Genomic DNA, 22,884 nt, shown 5'->3' with positions numbered 1-22,884 from the left:
GAATTAAATTATATCAGTTAAGATCATTTCATCCATGCTAGCAGTTTTCCTATCCTTTCTTCATTCCTTCTCTTTTCTTCAATATAGCTTTAAAACCAGGTTTTGTAGTGCTTGGCTTTCCTTTCCAGTCTGAACTCATTTTGAGCTTTAGCATTCCTGATAGTATTTTTACAGTACTGTAACTTGTTTGTATATTCATTCTCTTTTACTTTATCTTGCTTTCATCTTCTTTACAGAGTTTAAAAATGTAAATTGGAAGACAAGTTCCCTGGGCATCCACAGAAGCAACTCTGCTTTTTCTTCTTCAATAGAATTGCCCTTCTTCTGAGTCTGCTCTTCCAGGATATAGGCTACAAATCACTTTTCCTGGTATTCATTTTTTCTATCACAAACTCAACATTTAGTGAGCACTGTTTTCCCCAAGGTTCCCAAATTTCAACCCTAGCAATCAGTTCTCCCTTGTTAACAAGAAATCAGATGCAGAATAGAATTTTCCTATTTTGTTCCTTCATCTTTAGAATGATGAAAATATCCTTATGGCAAGGCAAAGCAAAAAATTATTGGCTGCTTTTTGGGAGAGTGCTCCAGTATATTCTGGATAATTGAAGTCTCCCATCTTCACCATATCCAACTTTCATGCCAGACTTTGTCTCTAGAACTAATCTATTTCCCCCACCTTTTTTTGGGGGGGAGGGGGAGGTCAGACAGTCCACAAAATGTCCCTATCACAACAATCCACTATTTCTACCTGCACTGATCTCCAAATGCTCTTCACAATACTTTCTCCCAGGTTCTTGAATTGGCTTCATAATCGTGCCTTACTATAAAATACTGCCCCCTTTTAACCTATCCTGTGTCTTCTGAATTAAGTATATCTATCCAGAGCCAAATTACAGTCATGGGGCTAACCTTATCAACTCTGAATAACAGCTATGAAGTCAAATTAGCCTCTTTGCACTGGGACCTGACCAGTAGCTTGTGGCTATTTATAGGGTGGTATCTTTGTGTACTGATATTTAAAGTCATGGATTTTACTACTAGCCTCTTTCTTGGATTCTATCGCCTATGAACATCTGGATGTCACAACTTTTTTCTCTTCATACATTGTAGCTACTCTCTAGGATATCTTTCTTATAATATATTCAGTTTTCTTTTCACTCCCATCCTTTTCAGTTATGATTACAAAGTTTCTTTCACATTATCTCCTGAACAAATAAATCATCTTTGTTTAAATGGTCATTTACTTCAGCCTACAGAGGAATGTGGCTAACTCCCAGCAACCAGACGTTCTTCTGACTTCTTGTTATATGAAAGGGACTGCCAATGTTTGTCTAAACTTGCCATTGTCCTCAAATGTTTTATTCGGTACTTGATGCTTTACTGGGTGAATGAAGTGGACACCATCCCAGGTCTAGTCCCTCTAAGAGACTATAGTCTAAAATAGATAACTGATATAGTAAAATATTTCAGAGAGCACAGAGAAACATATTATTGTAGATACATAATATGCAGTTTTGAATTTATTCACAGGTTGTGTTCCAAAAGTTTGTTTCTAAGTTAGTCTTCCAAAATTCTGAATCCTTTTTTCATGGAAATAATGGCTCTATCCTTTCCCTATGCATTTCAAAAATATATCTCATATTGTCTTGCTAAGGCCAAAGTTTTTCCACTAACAAATAAAAGTATTTAGCTGCCAATGTTCTAAAAAGGGTACCAGCAGCCCCATCAAAACAACAAATGTTCATTCCGATTTGGGTTATCTTGAGACAACACAATTGGTTTACTATCCAATCTAATAGTGACTTCATAGTGGGGCTCTCACATGGGTTAGGGAGATATTTTTAGACAGGCCTTTTTAGCATCACCTTTATCATACCATACAGGTGGCCTCCAATTGTTCCTACGCATAATTTCTGCTATAAGAAGAACAATTTACAAGCCAAAATACAATCAGCATAATTTGGTTGGTCACTCTCCTGGCTGTTTCTGGCAGAAGGAATTCACCCTACCCTTCACTCTGGGGTAACCAATTTAGAGGAGGTAGAAATTTAGAGGTTCAGCAGAAAATGGGCTAGATTTAGAGTCAAAAAATCTGGGCTCAAATCCTGACTCTAAAATTTATTTCTGACATTGAGCAAGTTGCTTGAATCCCCTGGGCCTGGTTTCCTTGTCTGTGAAGTAATGGCAATAGATTCTAAGATCTCATCCAGTTCTAAGTCAATAAACTCTATGATAAAGCTGAGATAGTCATAGACTCTGAGATAGTCAATGACTCCCTTGATTTTTTTCCTATTCTGAAAAGAAGACAGCAGGGCATAGTAGTTAGTGTTAAGCTTGAAGTCAGGAAAACTTAAACTTAATTCCACTTCAGAGCCTTAGTAGCTATGAGATTCTGGGCAAATCACTTCTCTGACCCTGAGTTTCCTATCTGTAAAATAGGGATAATATTAGCACTTGTCTAACAGGGTTATTTTAGGATCAAATAATATAAATATACTCTTCTGCAAACTTAAAGTGTTATATAAACATGTTTTGCATGACTTCACATGTATAACTGATATCATACTATCTGCCTTCTCAATGGGGCAAAACTGTAATTTTAAAAAAAGAATAAAAAATTTAAAAAGAATGTTACAAAAACACCAACTATATAACAGCAAAGGCCTTATGCTTGAACTGATAATCTCTACGTTTACCTCTAGCTATAAAATTCTTTTAATTCTATGTTTGAATGTTTAAATATAATGTAACAATCATGGAAGGAGCATTTATTAAGTACTAAGTGGCAGATAATTAGTACAATGCAATTACTAAATGAAACAGTCTTTGTCCTCAAAGAGCTAAATTCCACCAGGGAAAACAACAAAAGGAATTATAAGAAAATACAAAGTATAACAAGGAAAAAGTATACATAAATTACATTAAAACAATGGGAGCAGGTAAAGGGAAGATGGCATGAAATGACTCATGTAGGAAAGAGTATTTGAATCTAGCTCTGAAGGAAGCCAGGGCTCCCACTTCTAAAAGGCCTCCCATTAATTAAAAAAAAAAAGTGGAGGCAAGAAAGGAATGTGTTCCAAACATGGAAGCTTGAACCAAGGCATGAAAATGTATGATTTACTATAGTCTTTGAGAAATATCAAATAGCACTGTTTGGCTGGAATGTAGCATGCATAAAGGTGAATTTGTGTTTGGAAAGGTAGGCCAAGTCAGGTTATGAAGGTCATACCAAACAAATGATGCTCTGTATTTTATTCTAAGGATAATGGGACACACTGGAGCTTTTTGAGTGGAGACTGACACGGTTCAATCTGTCCTTCAGGATTACCAGTTTGGCAGTTGTATGGAGGATAGACTGAAGAAGGGAGAGAGTGGATACAGGTGGATAATTAGGAAGCAGTCACAGCAGTTCAGATGAAAATCATTGAGGGCCTGGATTAGGATGTTTGTGATGTGAAAAAAGAAAAGATGCAACTAGTAAAATGAGAAAATAAATTAAGAAGCCAAAGAACAAATTATAAAAACATCTTAAAAATTAAAGGGATAGACAAACCCAGGAATTATATGAACATAATTACAAAACACTTTGCACACAAATAAAGTCAGATCTAAATAACTGGAAAAACATCAGTTGCTCATGGGTAGGCCAAGCTAACATAATAAAAATGACAATTCTACCTAAGCTAATTTACTTATTCAGTGCCATACCAATGAAACTAACAATTATTTTATAGAACTAGAAAAAAATAATAAGATTCATTTGGAATAACAAAAGGTCCAGAATATCAAGGGAACTAATGAAAAGAAATGCAGGGGAAGGTGGCCTAGCCATTCTACATTTTAAATTGTATTATAAAGCAGCAATCATAAAAACTGCTTGATACTGGCTAAGACAAACAGTGGTAGATCAGTGGAATAGGTTAGGTATGCAAGACATAACACTCAATGACTATAGTAATCTATTATTTGATAAACCTAAAGACTCCAGCTTCTGGGATAAGAACTCACTATTTGACAAAAACTGCTGGGAAAACTGGAAAAGAGTATGGCAGAAACTAGGCATAGACCAAAATTTCACACTATATATCAAAATTAAGTCAAAATGGATTCATGATTTAGACATAAAGACTGATACTATAAGCAAACTGAGAGAGCAAGGAATAGTTTACCTGTCAGATTTATGGAGAACAGAAGAATTCATGACCAAACAGGAGATAGAAAACATTACAAAATGCAAAATGGATAATTTTGATTACCATTAATTGAAAAGTTTTTGCACAAAGCCAAGGCAGCTAAGATTAGAAGGAAAGTAAAAAATTGGGAAAGAATTTTTACAACCAATGTCTCTGATAAGGGCCTCATTTCTAAAATATATAGAGAACTGAATCAAGTTTATAAGAATACAAATCATAAGTCATTCCCCAACTGAAAAATGGTCAAAGGGTATGAACAGGCAGTTCTCAGATGAAGAAACTAAAGCCATCTATAGTCATATGAAAAAATGCTCTAAATCACCACTGATTAGAGAAATGCAAATCAAAACAACTCTGAGGTACCACATCACACCTATCAGATTGGCTGACATGACAAAACAGGAAAATGATAAATGTTGGAAAAGATTTGGGAAAACTAGAACACTAATGCATTGTTGGTGGAGTTGTGAAATGATCCAACCATTTTGGAGAGCAATTTGGAGCTATGCCCAAAGGGCTATAAAAATGTACATATCCTTTGACCCAGCAATAGCACTTCTAGGGCTGTATCCCAAAGAGATCATAAAAATGGGAAAAGGACCTACATGTACAAAAATATTTATAGCAGCTCTTTTTGTGGTGGCAAAGAATTGGAAATTGAGAGGATGCCCCATCAACTGGGAAATAACAAGTTATGGTATATGAATGTAACGGAATATACTATTGTGTTATAGGAAATGATAAGCAGGTGGACTTCAGAAAAACCTGAAAGACTTGTATGGACTGATGCTGAGTGAAGTGAACCAGGAGAACGTCGTACACAGCAACAGCCACGTTGCACAATGACTAATGTTGATAGACTTAGCCCTTCTCAGCAATGCAAGGATCTAAGACATCTCCAAAGGTCTCATGAAGGAAAATGTTATCCACATCCAAAGAAAGAACTATGGAGTTTGAAGGCAGATGGAAGCATACTATGTGCTATTTTTTTCCTTCTGTTTTGTTTTGTTTCCTCTTTCTGATGGTTCTTCCTATTGATTCTAATTCTTCCTTACAACATCACTAATGTGAAAATATGTTTAATAGGAATGTATATGTATAGTCTACGTCAGCTTGCGAGACATCTTGGGGAGGGAGATGGAGAAAAATTTAAAACTCAAAAGCTTATGGAAGTGACTGTTGATTAATCAAAATAAATTAATAAAAAAAGAAAAAAATTAAAGGGATAGAAAAAATGAAAATGAAAGGAATATACAATTGAAAAACAAAGCCTGGAGGATTTTTAAAAAGCCTAACAGAATTAACTAAACCATTAAACTGATCAAGAAAGAGGTAAGAAAATAAAATTATCAGAATTTAATAAACAAAGCCCCTTTCCCCTCCTATTGACAATTATACAAATATTATAGTAATGAGGAAAAAAAAGTATAAACATTGGCTAAAAGGAGACAAAAGGATCACAACCTGCAAATGGGATGATATATACTTGAGACCTCAGAAAATCAGTAAAGAAATAGATTCAGTTTTATATCAAATTACTAAAGGGGTGCTTTTGAAAAGTAGAGGAAATATCAAAATTCATTTGGAAGAACAAAGAGGCCTAGAAAATCAAAGTAAATAATGAGAAAAAGTGCAGATCAAGAGTGCATAGAATTACCAAACTTCATTATAAAGTACAGTAACCAAAACTATATGATACTGGTTAAATAACAGAGGAAGCATGGTAAGCAGAGAGCTGATCTTATACCCAGAAGACCTGGGTTTAAGTCTTGCTTATGAACCTGAAAAACTCTCTTAACCTCTCAGCGTCCTGGCCAATTTCTTATACCCCTAAATTACAGAGCACATACAAATTGTATTAAATGAAGATGTTTCATTATGTGAAAGTTTCTTATACCAATGAAATCACAAGGCAAGTCTCTAAAATCACAAAGCCAGTCTTTTTACTAACTAAAAATAGAAAAGGAGACCAATGGAACAAAAAGAAACAATATAAGTAGTAGCCTAGTGTTAGATAAACCCAAGAACATACATTACTTGGTGAAGCACTCCCTGTCTTACAACAATCAGTAGGAAAATTAAAAATCAGTTTGGTGAAAATTATACATTTGCCACAGTCTGTTTTAAAAAGATACATGTCAACGGGCGGCTAGGTGGCGCAGTGGATGGCGCACTGGCCCTGAAGTCAGGAGGAACTGAGTTCAAATTTGACCTCAGACTAAACACTTGACACATACTGGCTGTGTGACCCTGGGCAAGTCACTTAACCCTAATTGCCTAAAAAAAGGCATATTTTTAAAAAAAGCATATTCCAAAAAAAGATACTTGTCAAAATAGAAAAAGTCATCCCATTTAAAAAACAACAATAACAAAACATTAAAAGAGAACCAGATCAGGTTCCTTTTACAATTATGGCTTGGGAGAGAATCCTTAATCCAATGAGGGACATAAAAGATAAAATATATAAATTTTGACTCCAAAAAGTTGAAAGGCTTTCAAAAAATATAAACAATGAAAATACAATTAGAATTAACAAATGAAAAAACTTTTATTAACTATTATGTTTGAAGGATAGAGATTCAAATAGAAAAAGTGACACAGTCTTCCTTGTTTTCAAGGCACTCCTAATTCAATCACTGAAAACATGTAAGAAAGTTCAACTTCAGAGCAGAAAGAAAGGCTGTGAAGTACTATGAGTGCAATGGCAGCGCCTAGGGGGTCATAAGGTTACATCATTACATCAGATGACTTGGAGTCTACAGTATAGAGAGGAAGGGCAGGTGGTAAGCCCTGACAGTTCGACATTTCACAGGAAGTAACAAAATTGACGGCTCCCATTTCATCTATGGAATCTGAGAAGGTAAGCAGTTGGCAAGGATAGTCAGGGGTGGGGCAAAGGAGGAAGACAGGGTCATCTCTCTATGTAGTGGGACTTTTCACCTACCAACTTTCCTTGGATGGATTCTGGGTGGTTTGAGGTTGGTGTTTAGTAGAGTAAAAGATCTACAATCAAATATTACAGATAAAAACCCAATCTGCACAACATATAGAAAATTGACACAAATATATATAATATCAAGAGTTATTCCTCATTGGATAAGTGATCAAAGGAAATCAACAAACTATTTTTGAAAGAAAAGCTATAAATTATAAATGACTTCATGAAACCATGTTCCAAAATACTAACAGTAAAAGAAATAACAATGAAAACCATGAAGTTTCACCTCCCACTATGTAAACTGGCAGATTAAAGATAGAAATAGCCAATATTATAATTGTGCAAAGAAAAGTGAAACACTAAAGATTTCAATGAGAAGAACATGCAATAAAAGAGCATAAGAGCAGATAAATTAACAGAAGACCATAAAACAAGAATGAATACCAAATCCTTAAGGAGATTACAAGCCTCTGAACAAATACTAGAAACTAAATGATGGTGAACCAGCATCTCATGAAATAAAGAATCTTGCGGAATAATACCAAAAATCCTTGGAACAAGAAATTCTAGATAGTTCAAAAGAGGAAATAAATCTGGAAGAGAAGAAACTAAAAAGGAAGAAATCTCATAATTTGTAGCTCTTAGTGAAGAAATGGAAAACCCAAATTAGAAAAGAAAAAACTTAACTTCACAATGGAGATTTTCACCAAAGAAGCTTGACAATACTGATTTGTTACAAAGTGTATTTCTCCCCTTCTCTTAATTACTCCCAGAGTAAAGGTAATGGCAGATGGGGGAAGGACCATTTTAACTTTCTTTTTTCAATGTATGAAAGAGAACAAAAGCAAGTTCAGAAAGAAGCACAACCAGGATAGTTTTGAAAGTAACGTGTAGAATATTATGTACATTGAACAAAAACAAGATGCTATAAAATGGAGATTTATGGTTTTCTATAGAATTTTCTCTGTCTTATATGAAAATCCTGTTGATTTTTAAGGCCAGGATTGGAAAAAAAAAACCATTTAGAATATGCCATAAATCTTTAGCTCTAAATTCTCCTACAGTTTGTTCAGATCATCATTTTTTCACTTTGTCTATCTTAGATTTACCGAACCCCAAAAGTAGAACATTAAAGTCTCCTATCACTGTGATACCTTTTTTTTTTTGCAGTTCAGTTCGTATTTCCTTTGTGATTTAGATATTTTATAGGGGTGTTACTTTGCGATCTATGCTTCCTTCCTGCATAATGTATTTATTTCCTTATTAATACTACGAACTTTTACTTGTGTTTGTCTGAGTATGATTGCAATTCATACTTTTTTTGCATTCAACTTAAGCACAGTAAATTTTTTCCCAACCTCTCACTTTTATTCTTTGAGTTTACTTCACTGTAAACAAAGATTGGGTTTTGCTTTTCTTATATACACTGACCTAATTGTTCTATTGGATAGTTTAGTCCTTTTGCATTTTAAGTTATGTGATTCAGATTTAGAGGAAGGCAGGCCCATTCCTCCCTCTCCCTTAAGGGGGCTTTCAGGATCACATTCATCTTCACTGGCTAAGTTATTCTGGATAGTACACCTTTTGGAAACTGCATTCCAAGAAATTACAGGATCTCTTGTGATCCTGAATGTAGTTCTTCAGGTAATTCAATTACTTCTTTCTGAATGCTTATAGCATATCTTCTTTGATGTGAGAGCTCTGGACTTTTGCTGTGACAGTCTCAATGACTTTTTTCTTTGGGGAGTTCCTTTTGGCAAATGGTTAGTAAATTCTTTGCATCTTTACTTTGCCCTCTGGTTTTTAAAAGATCTGGACATTTTTCATTTCATTTGTTTAGCCTTTTAAAAAAAATCTTAGTTTTCAGGGAGTCCAATAATTCTAAAACTATCATGCTTTGATCTGCTTTCTAATTCAATTGTTTTTAATATCAGATATATAACATTTTCTTCTTTTTGAATCATTTGAGTTTGTCCTAATATTTTTTGCTGTCTCATGAAGTCTACTTTAGTTTTCAGTAGGCCTATTTCTTGGGTAAGACTTATTACTTTCTTGGAGCCAAGATGGTGATGAATAAGAAGTAAGTTGCTCTCACCCTCCCTCATTGACTTCTGAAAGCACAGGAAAATATCACCCTGGGAAAAACCCTGGAACAGTTGAATCAGCAGAAAGATGGGGTGCAGCAGTCTTGTAGCCCAGGAACCTTGGGTGATTAATGGGAAAGGCCCATCTCTCCCTTGGGGAGAGGGAGCAGTACAGAATGGGAGGCTTCCCAGCAAGCCAGTAGAAAGCCCCACTTTAGCATACCAGGGGGAACTCCTGAACCAAGGTGGTGGAGTAGGCAAGCACCAACACCAGGACCCCCAACTGCCTTGTACAGGCAGGGGAACCAGCAGAAACCAGCTCGGAAAACCACCATGTTCTCCAGCAGCCAAATTTCCTGGTGCCTCAACAAAACTCTGGGAAGCACAACTCCAAGAGGTAAAGCTCCAGCCTGACAGACATCCTCTAGCACAGAAATATCCCTGTGCAAGGCATGGGTGAGCAGGCATTCCCCTAGGGGCCAGACTCCCAGCCCAACACTAGGTAAGCTGCCAGAACCCTACAGCCTCCAACTGCCAGCACCTGAGGCCCCAGTACACAAAGCCAGCAACAAGGCCTCGGGTTCCCAGCACAAGAAGTTTGGGTCAGTGCCCCCTGCTCTCCAGCAAGAAAGCTCAATTTTTTAAAAAAGTCTGGAAATAAGCAAACACTATGAGCAAAAAGAAATGAACAATGACCATAGATTCCTATTATGGGGACAGAGAGTATCAAGGTAGAAATTCAGAAAAGGACAACATTATCAATATACCCACATCTGAAAACTCAAAGGGGAATATGAACTGGTCTCAAGCCCAAAAAGCCCTCTCAGAAGAGCTCAAGAAGGATTTTAAAAGTTAAATAAGAAAGGTAGAAGAAAAATTGGGAAAAGAAATGAAAGGTATGAAAGAGACAGTCAATAGCTTGGAAAAGGAAGGACAAAAATTAACTGCAGAAAAGAAGTCCTTAAAAAATACAATTTGGCCAATTGGAAAAAAAAGTACACTGAAGAAAACTCCTTAAAATGCAGAATTGGCCAAATGGAAAAGGAAGCACAAAAACTCACTGAGGAGAACTCCTTAAAAAGTAAAATGGGCCAAATGGAAAAGGAGGTATAAAATCTAATAGAAGAAAACAATTTATTAAAAATTAGAATTGTGCAAGTGGAAGCTAATGACTATGAGAGAGCAAGAATCAGTCAAACAGAAACAAGAATGAAAAAATAAAGAAAACGTAAATATCTTATTGGTAAAACAACTAAGCTGGAACATAGATCAAGGACAGACAATTTAAAAATTATTTATCTAGCTGAAAACCATGATGAAAAAAAAAAGAACCTGGACAGCATCTTCCAGGAAATCATCAAGGAAAACTGTCCTAAGGTCCTAGAACCTGAGGGTAAAACAGTCACTGAAAGAATCCACCAATCACCTTCTGAAAGAGATCCAAAACTGCAAATGCCAAGGAATATAGTAGCTTTTTGTTCAGTTTTAGGATAGAAGTCACCTACTATATTTCTTATTGGATTTCTTGATCATTTTTTTTGGTCTGATGAAAACTTGAGTTTTGTTTGAGTAGGCAGGTGAGATCTAAGCAATCTGCTTTCCATTCAGGCTGCCATCTTGGATGGAAGTCCTATGGCCTCTTTTGACTAGAGCCATTAATGAATATAGTTATTTCTCAGTTATGGCACTTCAACAAAAATATGCCATGTATTAAAGTGCAGAGAAATTTTAAATACACGTAAAAAACCAGAAATACTAAGTATATCATTTACAGAAAATAATAACAATAATCACTTCAAGGAGTCCAAATAAAGACAAAGACCTAAATGGATATTCATTGCTTAAACAAGTCACAGAAACAATAACTATGTGGAAGACTAATAAATCTCTTTCAGTTTCTCACACACACGACCAAAGCAAAAGGAACAAGCACATCAAAAGTCTGCAGCCATGCCATTTGTAACCCATCTTATACAACAACAGTACCCAAGGATAAGGCAATCAAGAAATTCATCATGTGTAAAACTATACAAGTCTCAACCTTTAGGAAGTCTCTGACTACTTGTACTTACTGCCCAAACTGTATGTGAAATGACATTATTGTGTGAGCTACACAATCTACAGAAAGATGATGAGGAACCAGTCCACAAGATGAAAAAGGATTAGATACCTCCATTTCACTTCAGATCATCAAGTGCTGCCCTCATGACCCCTCCAAAGCCCATGTAAAGAGCTGTCCCTCCATCAAGACTCCTGAATTCCTCAGAAGTAAATAAAATGGCTAGTCTACCTTTTAAAAAAAAGACAATGACAACAAAGAGACAAAGTTTCTGGGACATAGATAAAATAGTACTCAAAGGATAAATTATATTCTAAAAATATACTTTAACAAAATACAAAAACTGAAGATTAATAAACTGAATTGCAATTTAAAAATCTGAAAGCCAATAAACTCAAAATAGCATAAAAGAAGAAAAATTAAAATCTGAGAAGTTGATAAATTGGAAACCCAGAAAGGTATGAAACTAACAAAATCAATAAACACTTAACCAACCTTATTAAAAAGAGAAATACTAAATTAATCAAATTTTAAAAAACCAAACAAGGTAAAATCAGAGAATAAAATCTCATCAGAATCTAATATAAACAGTTAAATGCAAAACTGAGAATTCAAAAGAAACAGGTCATCTATAAAAATATAAAATATCCAAATTAACTGAACCCCTACATATCTTAACCTAGTCTCAGAACAATGAAATCAATCTACAATTGTCAAAAATCAAAATCTGCCTGGGGTCAAAGTGGGCCAGATTTAGAATATGTTTATCCTTTCCTTAGGTGGGCCAGTTGATGTATATTAGATGGTATATTCTTCTCTATTATGTAAGCATTTTAAACTTTAAGGATTCTTTCAGTAGAAAGGAGAAAGGAAAACTTCCAACACTTTTCTCTTGCCTCCTCTTCTTGTACCCTAGGCTTGATGGCTTTAGCACATCCCACACTGCTCTCCTTTGATCACTTATTGATATCACTAGAACTAAAACTCCAGCGGAAGGAGTAAGGCAGTTTGGCTTCCCTAAAGGTAGCATCAAATAAGAAATAAAAGGGAAGTAGTTTTACTTAAGATCTAAAGGATTTTAAGTGCTACAAAGGATCTTAGTGATCATCTAGTCCTAGAGGTTCCCAAACTCCTTTAAAAAAAAAATTACTCAGTGGCCCCCTTGAAATCTTTAACCCTTTGATGGTTTAAAAAAAAGAATTGCATCATTTCAAAAAAATGAAAACTTTTAAAAATGACACATCTTAAATTTAACAATTTATTGTAAACTTGTGGGTTATTTCCTACATTGAAATTCTGATAACACAATATTTTGTCATATAACCGTATCATGTTGTATTGTAAACAAATCATTACAGGCACATATTCCTGCCAATCCATGATGGACTATATGTTTGCTTGTTAAGACTTGTCTGGACTTGACCACTGATCAGTCATAACCTGAATTTTGGGTATTTATTTGGAAAATAACATAATCACTATGACTTTAACTAGATGAAACACGTATGAAAGGTTTTTCAAAATTTTCTTCTCTTCTTTCCTTATGCTTCCACAGCCCCCTTATTTTTATTCAACATTCCCCAGTTGCACCCAAGGCTACTACCACCCCCCTGGATCATCCCAGAGCCCTCCAGGGGGCAGTATTACCCACTTTGGGGACCTCTGACCTAGTCCAACCCCTCTCATTTTAGTGTTGCACACTTTTTGTTCTAAAATCATTACTGTGGGGGCAGCTAGGTGGCGCAGTGGATAGAGCACCAGCCCTGAATTCAGGAGGACCTGAGTTCAAATCCAGCCTGACACATAACACTTAATAGCTAGCTGTGTGACCCTGGGCAAGTCCACTTAACCCCATTGCCTAGCCAAAAAAAAAAAAGGAATGAAATCATTACTGTGCCTATTTTTTTGAATTTTGCATTAACCTTTTCCAATTACAGTACATATTATATAGCATAATATATGGTACATAATATAACAGTACGTAATATAATTACCAAGCATTATATAATTTGATCTTCACAACAACCCCATAAGGTTAGTAGTAAATTTTACGTTTCCTTATCTTCAGTCTAAAGATGAAAACACTGAAGTTCAGGAAGTTAAATGACTTCCTAAGTAAGTCAACAAGCACTCATTTAGTACCTACTATGTTCGAGATACTATAATAAGCACTGGACATATCAAGCTCACAAGTCTAATAGGGGTGACAACATGAAAACGACAATGGATAAACAAGAAACAGATACAGGAAGTACAGAGATACAGGATATATACATGCCTATATATCCAGTATCTCTCTATCACCTATTATCTATTCTATCTCTGTATATCTATGTATCCTTTATCTATATCTACATTACATACATAGAAGGGACTGGAGTGGGGAAAGACTTGAGGCTTAGGAGAACAATCAGCAGGCTACTGAAATAGTCCAACTGATGAGAATAGGTTGTAAACCTGGGTCACTTTGAGGATCTGGTACTACCCTTGACAAAACAGGCAATGCAATTAAGACACTGTTAGTAACTTTGGTGAGAGCAGTTTTGGTTAAATAATAAGGTTGGAAGCCATTTTGTAGAAAGCTCAGAAGAGAGTGAAAGCAGAGGCATCAATTCTGGACAGCTAAAATCAAGCTTAGCCATGAGGAGATATGTGATGATAGCTAGTAAGGATGGATAGATCAAACAGGGTTGAGAATGAGGTAGACATTGGCATATTTTTAAACAGTCAGTAGACAAGGAGACACTGAAGGCAAGTGAGACAGTAGGGACGAGGGCGCAATCTGCTGGAGAGGCTGGGATGGCATGGAATCATTTGTGTTTGTAGAGAGGGTTTGCTGCTGGGTTGAGTGGGACATTCAGTCAATTAGGGAGATGTAAAAGGATGTCTTGCTGCAATAAGAGCCCATTTAAAATCATGTCATAATGCAGATAGCATGGACCTTCAGTCCAAAGTTACAATACAGATAAAATTCAAATATTTACAACTGGAAAGGCCCATTTAGAGATCAATTAGTCTAATCTCCACATTTTACAGATGAAACTGAGGCCCATTTACAAAGAACATGGTACACATTTTAAGGCAGCAATAATTCTTTTCTCCTCCAGGTAAATTTTGTAGCCACATCATTGTTTACTAATATGAATTGTTGAGCCATTACTTCATTTCAAGAAAAACTGATATGAAAATACTCCATGCCAAATGAATTAATTTCCTTTTTGATAAGGTTTTAAGACTGGTAGATGGGGGGATCTAATAGAAATAATTTAGCAGAGCATAGAGCATAGATTTATAGCTAGAAGGCACCTCAAAGGTCATTATAGGGATTTTAGCACCAAAAAACTTAAATGCCATTTTTTTTGGTGGGGAGGGGAATGATGGAGACTGGGTCTCCTCATTTTTTCAGGCTGAAGGTGCAGGGAGGCATCTGTCAAATCAATTTCAATACTGATTAGCATAGAAGCTTTAGTTTACTTAGCTTCTGCTCCTGCTTAGGCAGCCAGAAGCTCAGCATACTACTGCTGGACTTAGTGAGGACACCCAACTGGTTTCAGCCTTACTGCAGTTCAGATTTCCTGAACCTAAGTAATAAACCAGCTCCATCATTTCCAGCATCAAGGACTCAGGTTATGTGCCACTACACCCAGCCTACCATGTATTTAAAAGGAAAAACTGCTCACTGTCCATAACATTACTGGGATACAGTATCATCTAGAGGAGGGCATGTTTGCAAAAAGATAGGAGTGGGAAAGAGGTTTAATAAGAAGAGGATTTTGATAACCAATAAGAGTTTAAGAGGGCATAATAGAAGGGTAAGGTGAAGTCCATATATATAAGCTAAACTAACTATAATTAGTCAATACAAAAAGGAAGGTAGGTCATTATTATAATGATCTTCAATCTAGTGGTCACAGAAGAATGAAGGGGAGCTAGAAGGAGCTATGTTAAATCTGCTGTTTGGCCTATTTGGAAGCAGTATGGCATAAAGTAGAAAGAGAACTAGATACAGAGTTAAATCTGCTGTTTGGCCTATTTGGAAGCAGTATGGCATAAAGTAGAAAGAGAACTAGATACAGAGTCAAAGAACTTGGGTACAAACACAAGTTGTTACTACCTATATGACCTTGGGTGATGTCACTTAATCTCTCTGTAAAATAACGGGGAAGGGTTGGATAATGACCTCTGTGGTCCTTTCCACTCTAAATCAATAATGCAGATGATGTACTGATGATGAACGGCACTCTCCAACCAATCGTTTAGAACTTGCAGCTGCTCTCAACTTCTTTAAACCTATCCTCTGCTCTCGGACAAAGCAGCATAGTACCACAGAAAGAACACTAGATTTGGTTGGAGTCAGAAGATCTGGGTTTGAAATCAACTCTGCTAGTTATTACCTATGTCGCCTTGCGCTTAATCTCTTTGAGTCTCTTAGTTTCTCATCTGTAAAGAGATTAAACTAAAATGGCCTCTAAGGTCCCATATGGTCTATGATACTACCCAAAATGCTCCATACTTAAAACCTTCGGGAGTCCTGGTCTTCTGGATTGTCACTCATTCCATAACCATTTAATTACCCACCATATGAATGCACTGTGCTAAGTTAAGAATCCTCTTTCTCCCCACAGAAAAAAAAGCTGTCCTTTAAGGATTCAGCGACCATACTCTCTAAACTAAAATTAAGATATGTAATAACAAAGGCTTATTATTTCCTTTATAGGTACAATAGGACAGAATCTGTCCTGTCCTAGAAAATACAAAATGTACTCTCTGATACTACTACCACCACATCAATGATGTGGGGCTAGGATTATCATCTAATTCTAATTAGATTATAATTAGTACCAGAGATTCCCCAAGCCAAGGAAAAGGGCAGTTATGTTCCTACTACACCAGGTTAAAACTCTGAATGAATTTTCCCATAAAAACACTGCTATGAAAGGTGGTTAAGTTCAGGCAACGGATGTTAGAGATAGGTCCTAGATTAGGGTGGTGGCAAGTATAAACAAAGAACAGATGTCAGAGATGTACAGTATAAATTTTGAGGGGCCATCCAAAGTGAAAAAGGGGGAAAAAAGTACTCTGCAGCATAAAGCAGTTGATATTAATAACTGTAATATACATAAAAATGTTTGTTGAGTTGGAGTTTCTTCGCAGTCACTCCAAAAAGTTTCATCTGGTCGCTTAATTCACACTTATTCCTTGATGAACTTCTTTCATTTTTCGCCTTAGCTGTCCCTTGGGCATTCTTTCCTCTATCTTCCCTTGGGAGGCTCATCCATTTCTTCAGATTCAATCCCTCTTCCTAGACGTGGCTCCGCAGCTGGCTCACAGAGCCGCAGCACACAACGGCGGCCAAGCGAAGCAACTTCCCCGAGGTTCCCCCGTTCCACCTGGGTCGTCTTCTGAGCAGGCGACGAAGGGACCTTAGAGACGTGCTCCCCTTCTCTTTCAATAGCTCTTCGCAGGAGGAGTGGGGAGGGAGGCTGAGGAACCCCAGGACTAAGATTAGAGAAATGGGCTTCCCCTCCCCTCCCCACCCTACAAAAGCTAGGGCCAGGGATCGCTAACCATTTCAGAACAAGGCGGCCATTACCTACAGAACCTCCCCAAGTCACCAGCCCCAGGAGGCGCAGAGGAGCCGCCGGGGAAGCACCTGGTCCCGCCCGCCCGCGGCCGCAGGTGCAGGACCAACGTCCAGCCTCCGGACCCTTTCCCGCCCCTCCACAGCAGACCCCCGCAGGGTCCCGAGGTGGGGGAGGGGGCCCCGGAGGCCACGCCGCCCCACCCCCACCCCCGCGTAGTTTCCTCCTAGTCTCCGGGGCTTCTTCGCTCCAGCTGATCTGAGTCTGCAGATCCGTCAGGCGCAAGGGAGACAAAGCGCGGCTTCGAGAAGGAAGGAGAAAGGGGAGAAGGGGAGGGCTCGGAGGTCACCGGCACCCACAGCAGGCTCACCCGGGTCCGGAGCCGGAGGAAGGAATGGCCGGCGGCCCCCGCCCCCGTCGCCGGCCCCATCCCGGGCCCCCTCACCTGCCCAGCGGGCTACCGTCGTCCCACGGGCGAGAGTTGGCGGCGGCCGGTCCCATCCAGGTGGCTGGCCCCTGTCCCCGCTCCCCGGCCCTGCGGCGGATGCGCGTGTCCCCGGGTGCTGCCTCCCGCCAGGCTCTAGCAAGCCTCGACGCCCATGGGAGCAGCGGCTGCCACCCACTTCCCCCTTCGCTGGTCCCGCTCTTTCCCGCCCCCGCCCGGGCCGCTAGTCTTACATGGAAATTGCGCCGGGCGGGACTACTTCCTGCAGAAGCCCCTCCCTCCTCCCAGAGACCCACACTAACCGTTGCTCCCCCTCATCGCGGCGTAGAGCACCACCCTCTTAAAGACTCCGGGAGTCCTCACTTTCGGCAGCGCCAGATAAGTCTCGGACCGGCGGGGAGAGTTAACGGCGGGTTTGGGTTATTTTTTTTTTTCCTTCCAGTTGAAGCGCCCCCCTCCGGCAAGCAATCGTTCCCTCTCTTCTGCGTCAGGTGGGTTGTACATTGCACCTCCTGCGGATTTGGTTGGTGTGCAGCGACGTTAGTTTGGCAGTGGCGGCGAGCATCCCACCGCTGCTGCTAGCAGAGGGCATGTGAAAGGGGTCTTTTCTGTGCATTCTGTTCAAAAGGCTTAAAAGAAAGGGACCTCAGATGCTGTGCTCGTTTTATAGATGGAGAAGCTCTCCTCTGGAGAGCGAAGTGAGCGGCCCGAGGCCAAGCTCCAGTTGTAGTTCGAGGTCGAACCAGTATTTGCAGATGAGCGTCTTGCAGTTGGAGGGGTCGGGGGTGCAATGAGTGCCCGCGGGGGCGAGGTTGGGCTTAAAAAGTTTGTTATCGAAATTTCCCCAGCCCAAAGGGCCTAGTTGTGGTTGGCGACATATACGTAAGTGTTAAGTCAATTTTTCTTCACCCAGTGCTGGAGGTGGGCGGGGCAGAGAGAGAAAAGGAAGAGGAGGAGAGGAGGGAGAGAGGCATTCTGGGTAACGTAGTGCCCCTTGGTCAGCCAGACTACAAAGTGAGTGCAGCAGCATTGTATCTGGGAAGCTCTGCTGCTGTGGCTCCTAAGGATTAATGACCTTGATCGATTTATGCAGGCTATTTAAAGTCCATTGACCTTTCCTTTATTCCCCTAAGTGTTAGCATCTAAAATCCAAAGGTGTTCAGGCTCTGTAAAGGATGACTGAGATTGGGGGGGAGGGAAAAAAGCAATGTTAATTGTTTTGAAATAATTTTTTGATTAAAAAAATAATCCAAGTAATTAGATTAAATTGAATAGGTTTTTTTTTATAAGTGGATATTTCTGGATCAAAAAGCAAGATAACTTTCAGAATAGAAATCGGTCTTTTATGAATAATAACTTAGGTAAGTTTTGATAATGTGAAATCCCCATAGCAAACGATATTACAGACATACTGATTATTGAGAGAGAAGGCAAGGTCCTCATCCGTTATCAAAGCACTGCTCCAGGAGTGGGGAACCTGCGACCTTGGAGCCCTATGTGGCCTTCTAAGTCCTTGGGTGCAGGCTTTTGAATGAGTCCCAAGTTTTACAGAACAAATCCCCCAACCCTGGACTACTCCCTGCCTGACTTTGTACTATGGGAATGCAAACACAAAAACTCAAAACTAACACTCTCTCTCTTCTCTCTCTCTCTCTCTCTCTCTCTCTCTCTTCTCTCTCTCTCTCTCTCTCTCTCTTTCTGTCTTTCTCTTTCCCTCTTTCTTCCCCCTTTCCTTCCCCCCCCCAATTTATATTCATATACAAAGTTAGATAAGAACTTGGTAATAATTAAGGAGTGAGTTTTAACTGGAAAGGTCTGGGAAAGCTTGTCTGAGGAAGTATTGTTAGTATATGTACATAAATATGCAGAGACTTTGGGTGTGGGAATGTGTGAAAAAATGATTATTTACATCAAGTAAATTGCCCACTATTCCCGTGTGTTTGTAGTGGAGGAAGTGAACCAGAACAGGCTTCCCAGAAGGCACCACTTGCATTCTGCAGAAAAATTTTCCCCCATCTTAGAGTCTCACAATCATGAAGTATAATTCATGTGAATTGTCACTGCTGATCTTAAATTACACTACTGCCGTCAAAAGAGATGATTTAAATACTCTCTTCTGACACATACTTATGCATTATTAATTTTTTGAGAAGGGATTAGGAAAGAGAACTGAACATCACAAATAATGAAATTGATTATATCTTAACAGACAGGAAATAACTAATTACCAAAACAGTCATTTCCAAATTAAATATCTGTGTACAACAGTCAGCCCATTGACTGCTCAGAGTAAAGGTCAGTATTAATGTAAAATTATAATAAAGGATAGAAATGAGAAGAAAAAGAAATACTGTCTTCTGTCCTGAAGGGTGGGATGTGACTAGGGAAAAAAACATTTTGCAGAATTATGCTTTTTGGGACTAGGGCAATAGAAAATCTCTGTAAGGGTGTATTTGAAACAAAACTAATAACCTATGAAATTAAAAAAAAACTTTATATGTCTTTTAACACTGGCATACAAACAGGACTGTTTCAATTGATATTTAGTATTCAAAGGAGCACAGTGCACACTTTAACTTCAAAATTAAATTTAGCAGTAGAATTGAGCAATAGGTACTCAAATATTTGTTGATGTTGTATAATGTGTGCTGTTAGAGATATATATACTACCTTTCTCTTTGCCTACTTTTTTTCAAACATAAAAGTCATAGTGTTTTAGTAAAGATTATATAGAGATAGTCAATTGTAACTTAGTCAATGGAATGGTAGCCTTGGAATCTTAGAAGATGTGGATTCAAATACAATACTGTCATTTATTGTCTGTCACTTAACCTCTGTGCCTCAGACAGTTAACTCCTTAGGATTTTACTAATTCTTGGATGATTTGTTCTCCTCAGTTGGTGGAAGGGGTGCTGATGAAATCACTGATCCTTTGTATTTTTGCCTAAGGATTATGTGCCAGATGAATATTAAGATTGTTAATGTAGACCTAGAAGGCCTAGGTAACTCAGAAACACTGTTGCCATCCTTGTTAATCTACAGTGTGTGTATCTCTGCATTTCTGTTAATAAGTGGGCTTGTATTTTTAGTGAGCAAGAGAGGAATAAGTAATTTCATTGATTGGGATGCAGTTTATCCAGAGTGCTTAGTAAGCTTCTGGCACATAGTAGGTACTGTATTAATGCTTATTCCCCTTCCCTTCCCTTTCCGTTCTTACTTATTTTGAATTTTTTTGCCTTCATTATAGTTATTAATGGCAATCAATAAATTTTGGCATTGAGAAACCTTAATTGATTTAGCTGACCTCTCATTGTGATTTACAGATTAAACATTTGAAACCCTCTTCTTCCAATCTACTGGTTGCTTTCTAAACAGGTATGAGAGAGTCACATCACAGTCTGAGTCCTCAGTCCCTTCAACCAACCAAGTCATGAGGAATGCCCCAATAGCTTTTAAGAAAAAACTAGGCTACCTGACTGGGGGAAGGGAGTGGGATAGAGGGTTAAGATATTGTCTCTACTCACAACTCTTAAGGAGCTTGCATTTTAATGTTCCCTGACTCTTTGTAACACTGTGGACCATAGCATGCCAATTCTGTCCATGGGGTTTTCTTGGCAAAGATACTGGAGTAGTTTGTTATTTCCTTCTCCAGTGGATGAAGACTGACAGAAGTTAAGTGACTTGCCCAGGGCCACACAGATGGTAAGTGTCTTAGGCTGGATTTGAATTGAGGTCTTCCTGATTTCAGACCCAGTGCTCTATCCGCAGAACCACCTTTATGTTGGCTAGTAGGAGGGATTAAGTAGAGCTCTAGGTACAGTGTGTTGTCACCCCCTTTTCAGTAGTGTGAACCCCAAGAATCCCACAAACTCTAGTTTGAAACAGTGTCCTCTGAGAAAGAGACAAGCGAAATCAGGGTGTGTGTGTCAAGGTGGCTTGACGTGCATTGCATGGGTGTGCAAAACGGGGGGGCCCAAAACTGGGCCCTCCTAAGGGGGGCCAGTTCAGAACTGGCTCGAATTGGATTTTTGGAGGTATGGATTATATGCCCTTCAAAGAGTAGGTGTTCCCAAGGGATGCCAGTCAACTCTGATTGCCAAAACACTCTGGGAGGTGGGCTATATTAAAATAAGGGTCTTTGAGTATGTGTCCCAGGTCACTCAGTCCTGGTTGAAGAGACATCAATTTTCATATCACCTGTCTTGACAATAGGGAAGAATCAGTATTTTCCGAGACCTGTCTTGCCAACATAATGAGCAGTAATAGACCCATTTAGATTACCGGTGTATTGTTTTGTTTGTTTGTTTTGGTGTGGCGATTGGGGTTAGTGACTTGCCCAGGGTCTGAGGCTGGATTTGAATTCAAATCCTCCTGACTCCAGGGCTAGATTACATCTTAATGTCCTTCTGAAGAGGGACTAAATTTTGAAAGAAAGGGGGGATGGGGAAGCTCTGAGTTTCTAAGGTAATGATTACTAAGAAAAATAATTTTTCACAGATTGCTAACACTGCTGTGATTCCTTCTCCCAGGCCAAGAGATTGAAAGCTGTAGGATGAAGGTTATGTGTACTGTGTAGATGACTAGGTTGAGTGTGATATGAAGAGGACAACTTGGTATGAATGCGTTATATGAGTTTGCATTCACACCCACTGCTCAGGATTGTGGGCAGCTAGATGACTAGACCTATAGTTAGAAAGACCTGAGTTCAAATCCAGCCTCAGACACTTATTAACTGTGTGACCCTGGACGTCACTTAACCCTGTTTGCCTCAATTTCCTAATCTGTAAAATGAGCCAGAGAAAGAAATGACAAACCACCCCAGTATCTTTGCGAAGAAAACCTCAAATTGGGTAATGAAAGAGTGGACACAACTGAAAAACAACTGAACAAAATCAGAATAGCTCAGCCCTAGAATGAAATTTTTAAATTGAGTAGATAAATTTGGTTGTGGGAATGGGTGGGCAGAGGAAGGAAGATTAGATGGTTTAACGAGGTTTGGTCTAAAGAGTCACCTTTCCAGGTGGGAAGGAGAGGGTTGTGGCGAGGCAGATGGTAAGCTACCCAGGTAGTCTCTGGTTTCCGGGGATGTCATGTTGGGGGTGTAAAGCATGGTCTGGGGATGTCTAAATATAGGTACTTGGGTCACAAGATCTGTTAGAATTCCAACTCTTGGTTGAATTCAATTCAGTAAACATTTATCAAGTACCTATTGGGTACCAGACGCTATGCTGGGAATAAAAAAAGAGGTAAAAGATAGTCCTTGCCTTTTACCTTTCTGGCCTCAAGTTTATTCATCTGTAGAAGACAGTGAGATGGAAGGAAGGAAGAGATTTGGGTTAAGATGATTTCTAATGTCCTTTCCATCTGTAACATTCTGTTATTCTGGACACTTTTTTGATGATGGCTTATTTAATTATAGGCTGATATTTTGACTCAATCTGAGGAGATGCACAAAGAGTTTTAGAACCAACACAACTGAAAGGAAATGCATCTCTTTTTAGAGGTGAATGAAAAGTTTAATCAAGATGATGGGGAAGCTGAGTAGCTTTATAATACCTCCAATATTAGGTTTTCATAGTAGGA

At 38.7% G+C, this 22,884-nt stretch overlaps 2 protein-coding genes across 14 annotated transcripts in view; one reads left to right on the top strand and one right to left on the bottom strand.

Annotated features, from left to right (window-relative positions):
- The window catches only part of PPIP5K2 (diphosphoinositol pentakisphosphate kinase 2), a 93,084-nt gene extending 75,460 nt beyond the window's left edge, over positions 1-17,624 (bottom strand). For 11 of the 12 annotated variants that reach the window (XM_078153069.1, XM_078153071.1, XM_078153072.1 and 8 more), the window contains exon 1: positions 17,302-17,392. The gene's annotated coding sequence lies outside the window, so the exon portion shown is untranslated. Of the gene's footprint in view, positions 1-17,301; positions 17,393-17,603 lie in introns of those variants that run through there. The other variant, XM_078153070.1, reaches the window with a different exon arrangement.
- GIN1 (gypsy retrotransposon integrase 1) overlaps positions 17,401-22,884 on the top strand; it is a 45,966-nt gene continuing 40,482 nt past the window's right edge. For both annotated transcript variants that reach the window (XM_020973996.2, XM_020973995.2), the window contains exon 1: positions 17,401-17,792. In XM_020973996.2, coding sequence (XP_020829655.1) covers positions 17,401-17,792 — 392 coding nt within the window. The remainder of the gene's footprint in view (positions 17,793-22,884) is intronic.

This window comes from Phascolarctos cinereus, unplaced genomic scaffold, assembly GCF_003287225.1.
Source record: "Phascolarctos cinereus isolate Bilbo 61053 unplaced genomic scaffold, phaCin_HiC Scaffold_4;HRSCAF=312, whole genome shotgun sequence".
Taxonomy (NCBI): Eukaryota; Metazoa; Chordata; class Mammalia; order Diprotodontia; family Phascolarctidae; genus Phascolarctos; species Phascolarctos cinereus.
This window is presented reverse-complemented; position numbering and strand designations above follow the sequence as displayed.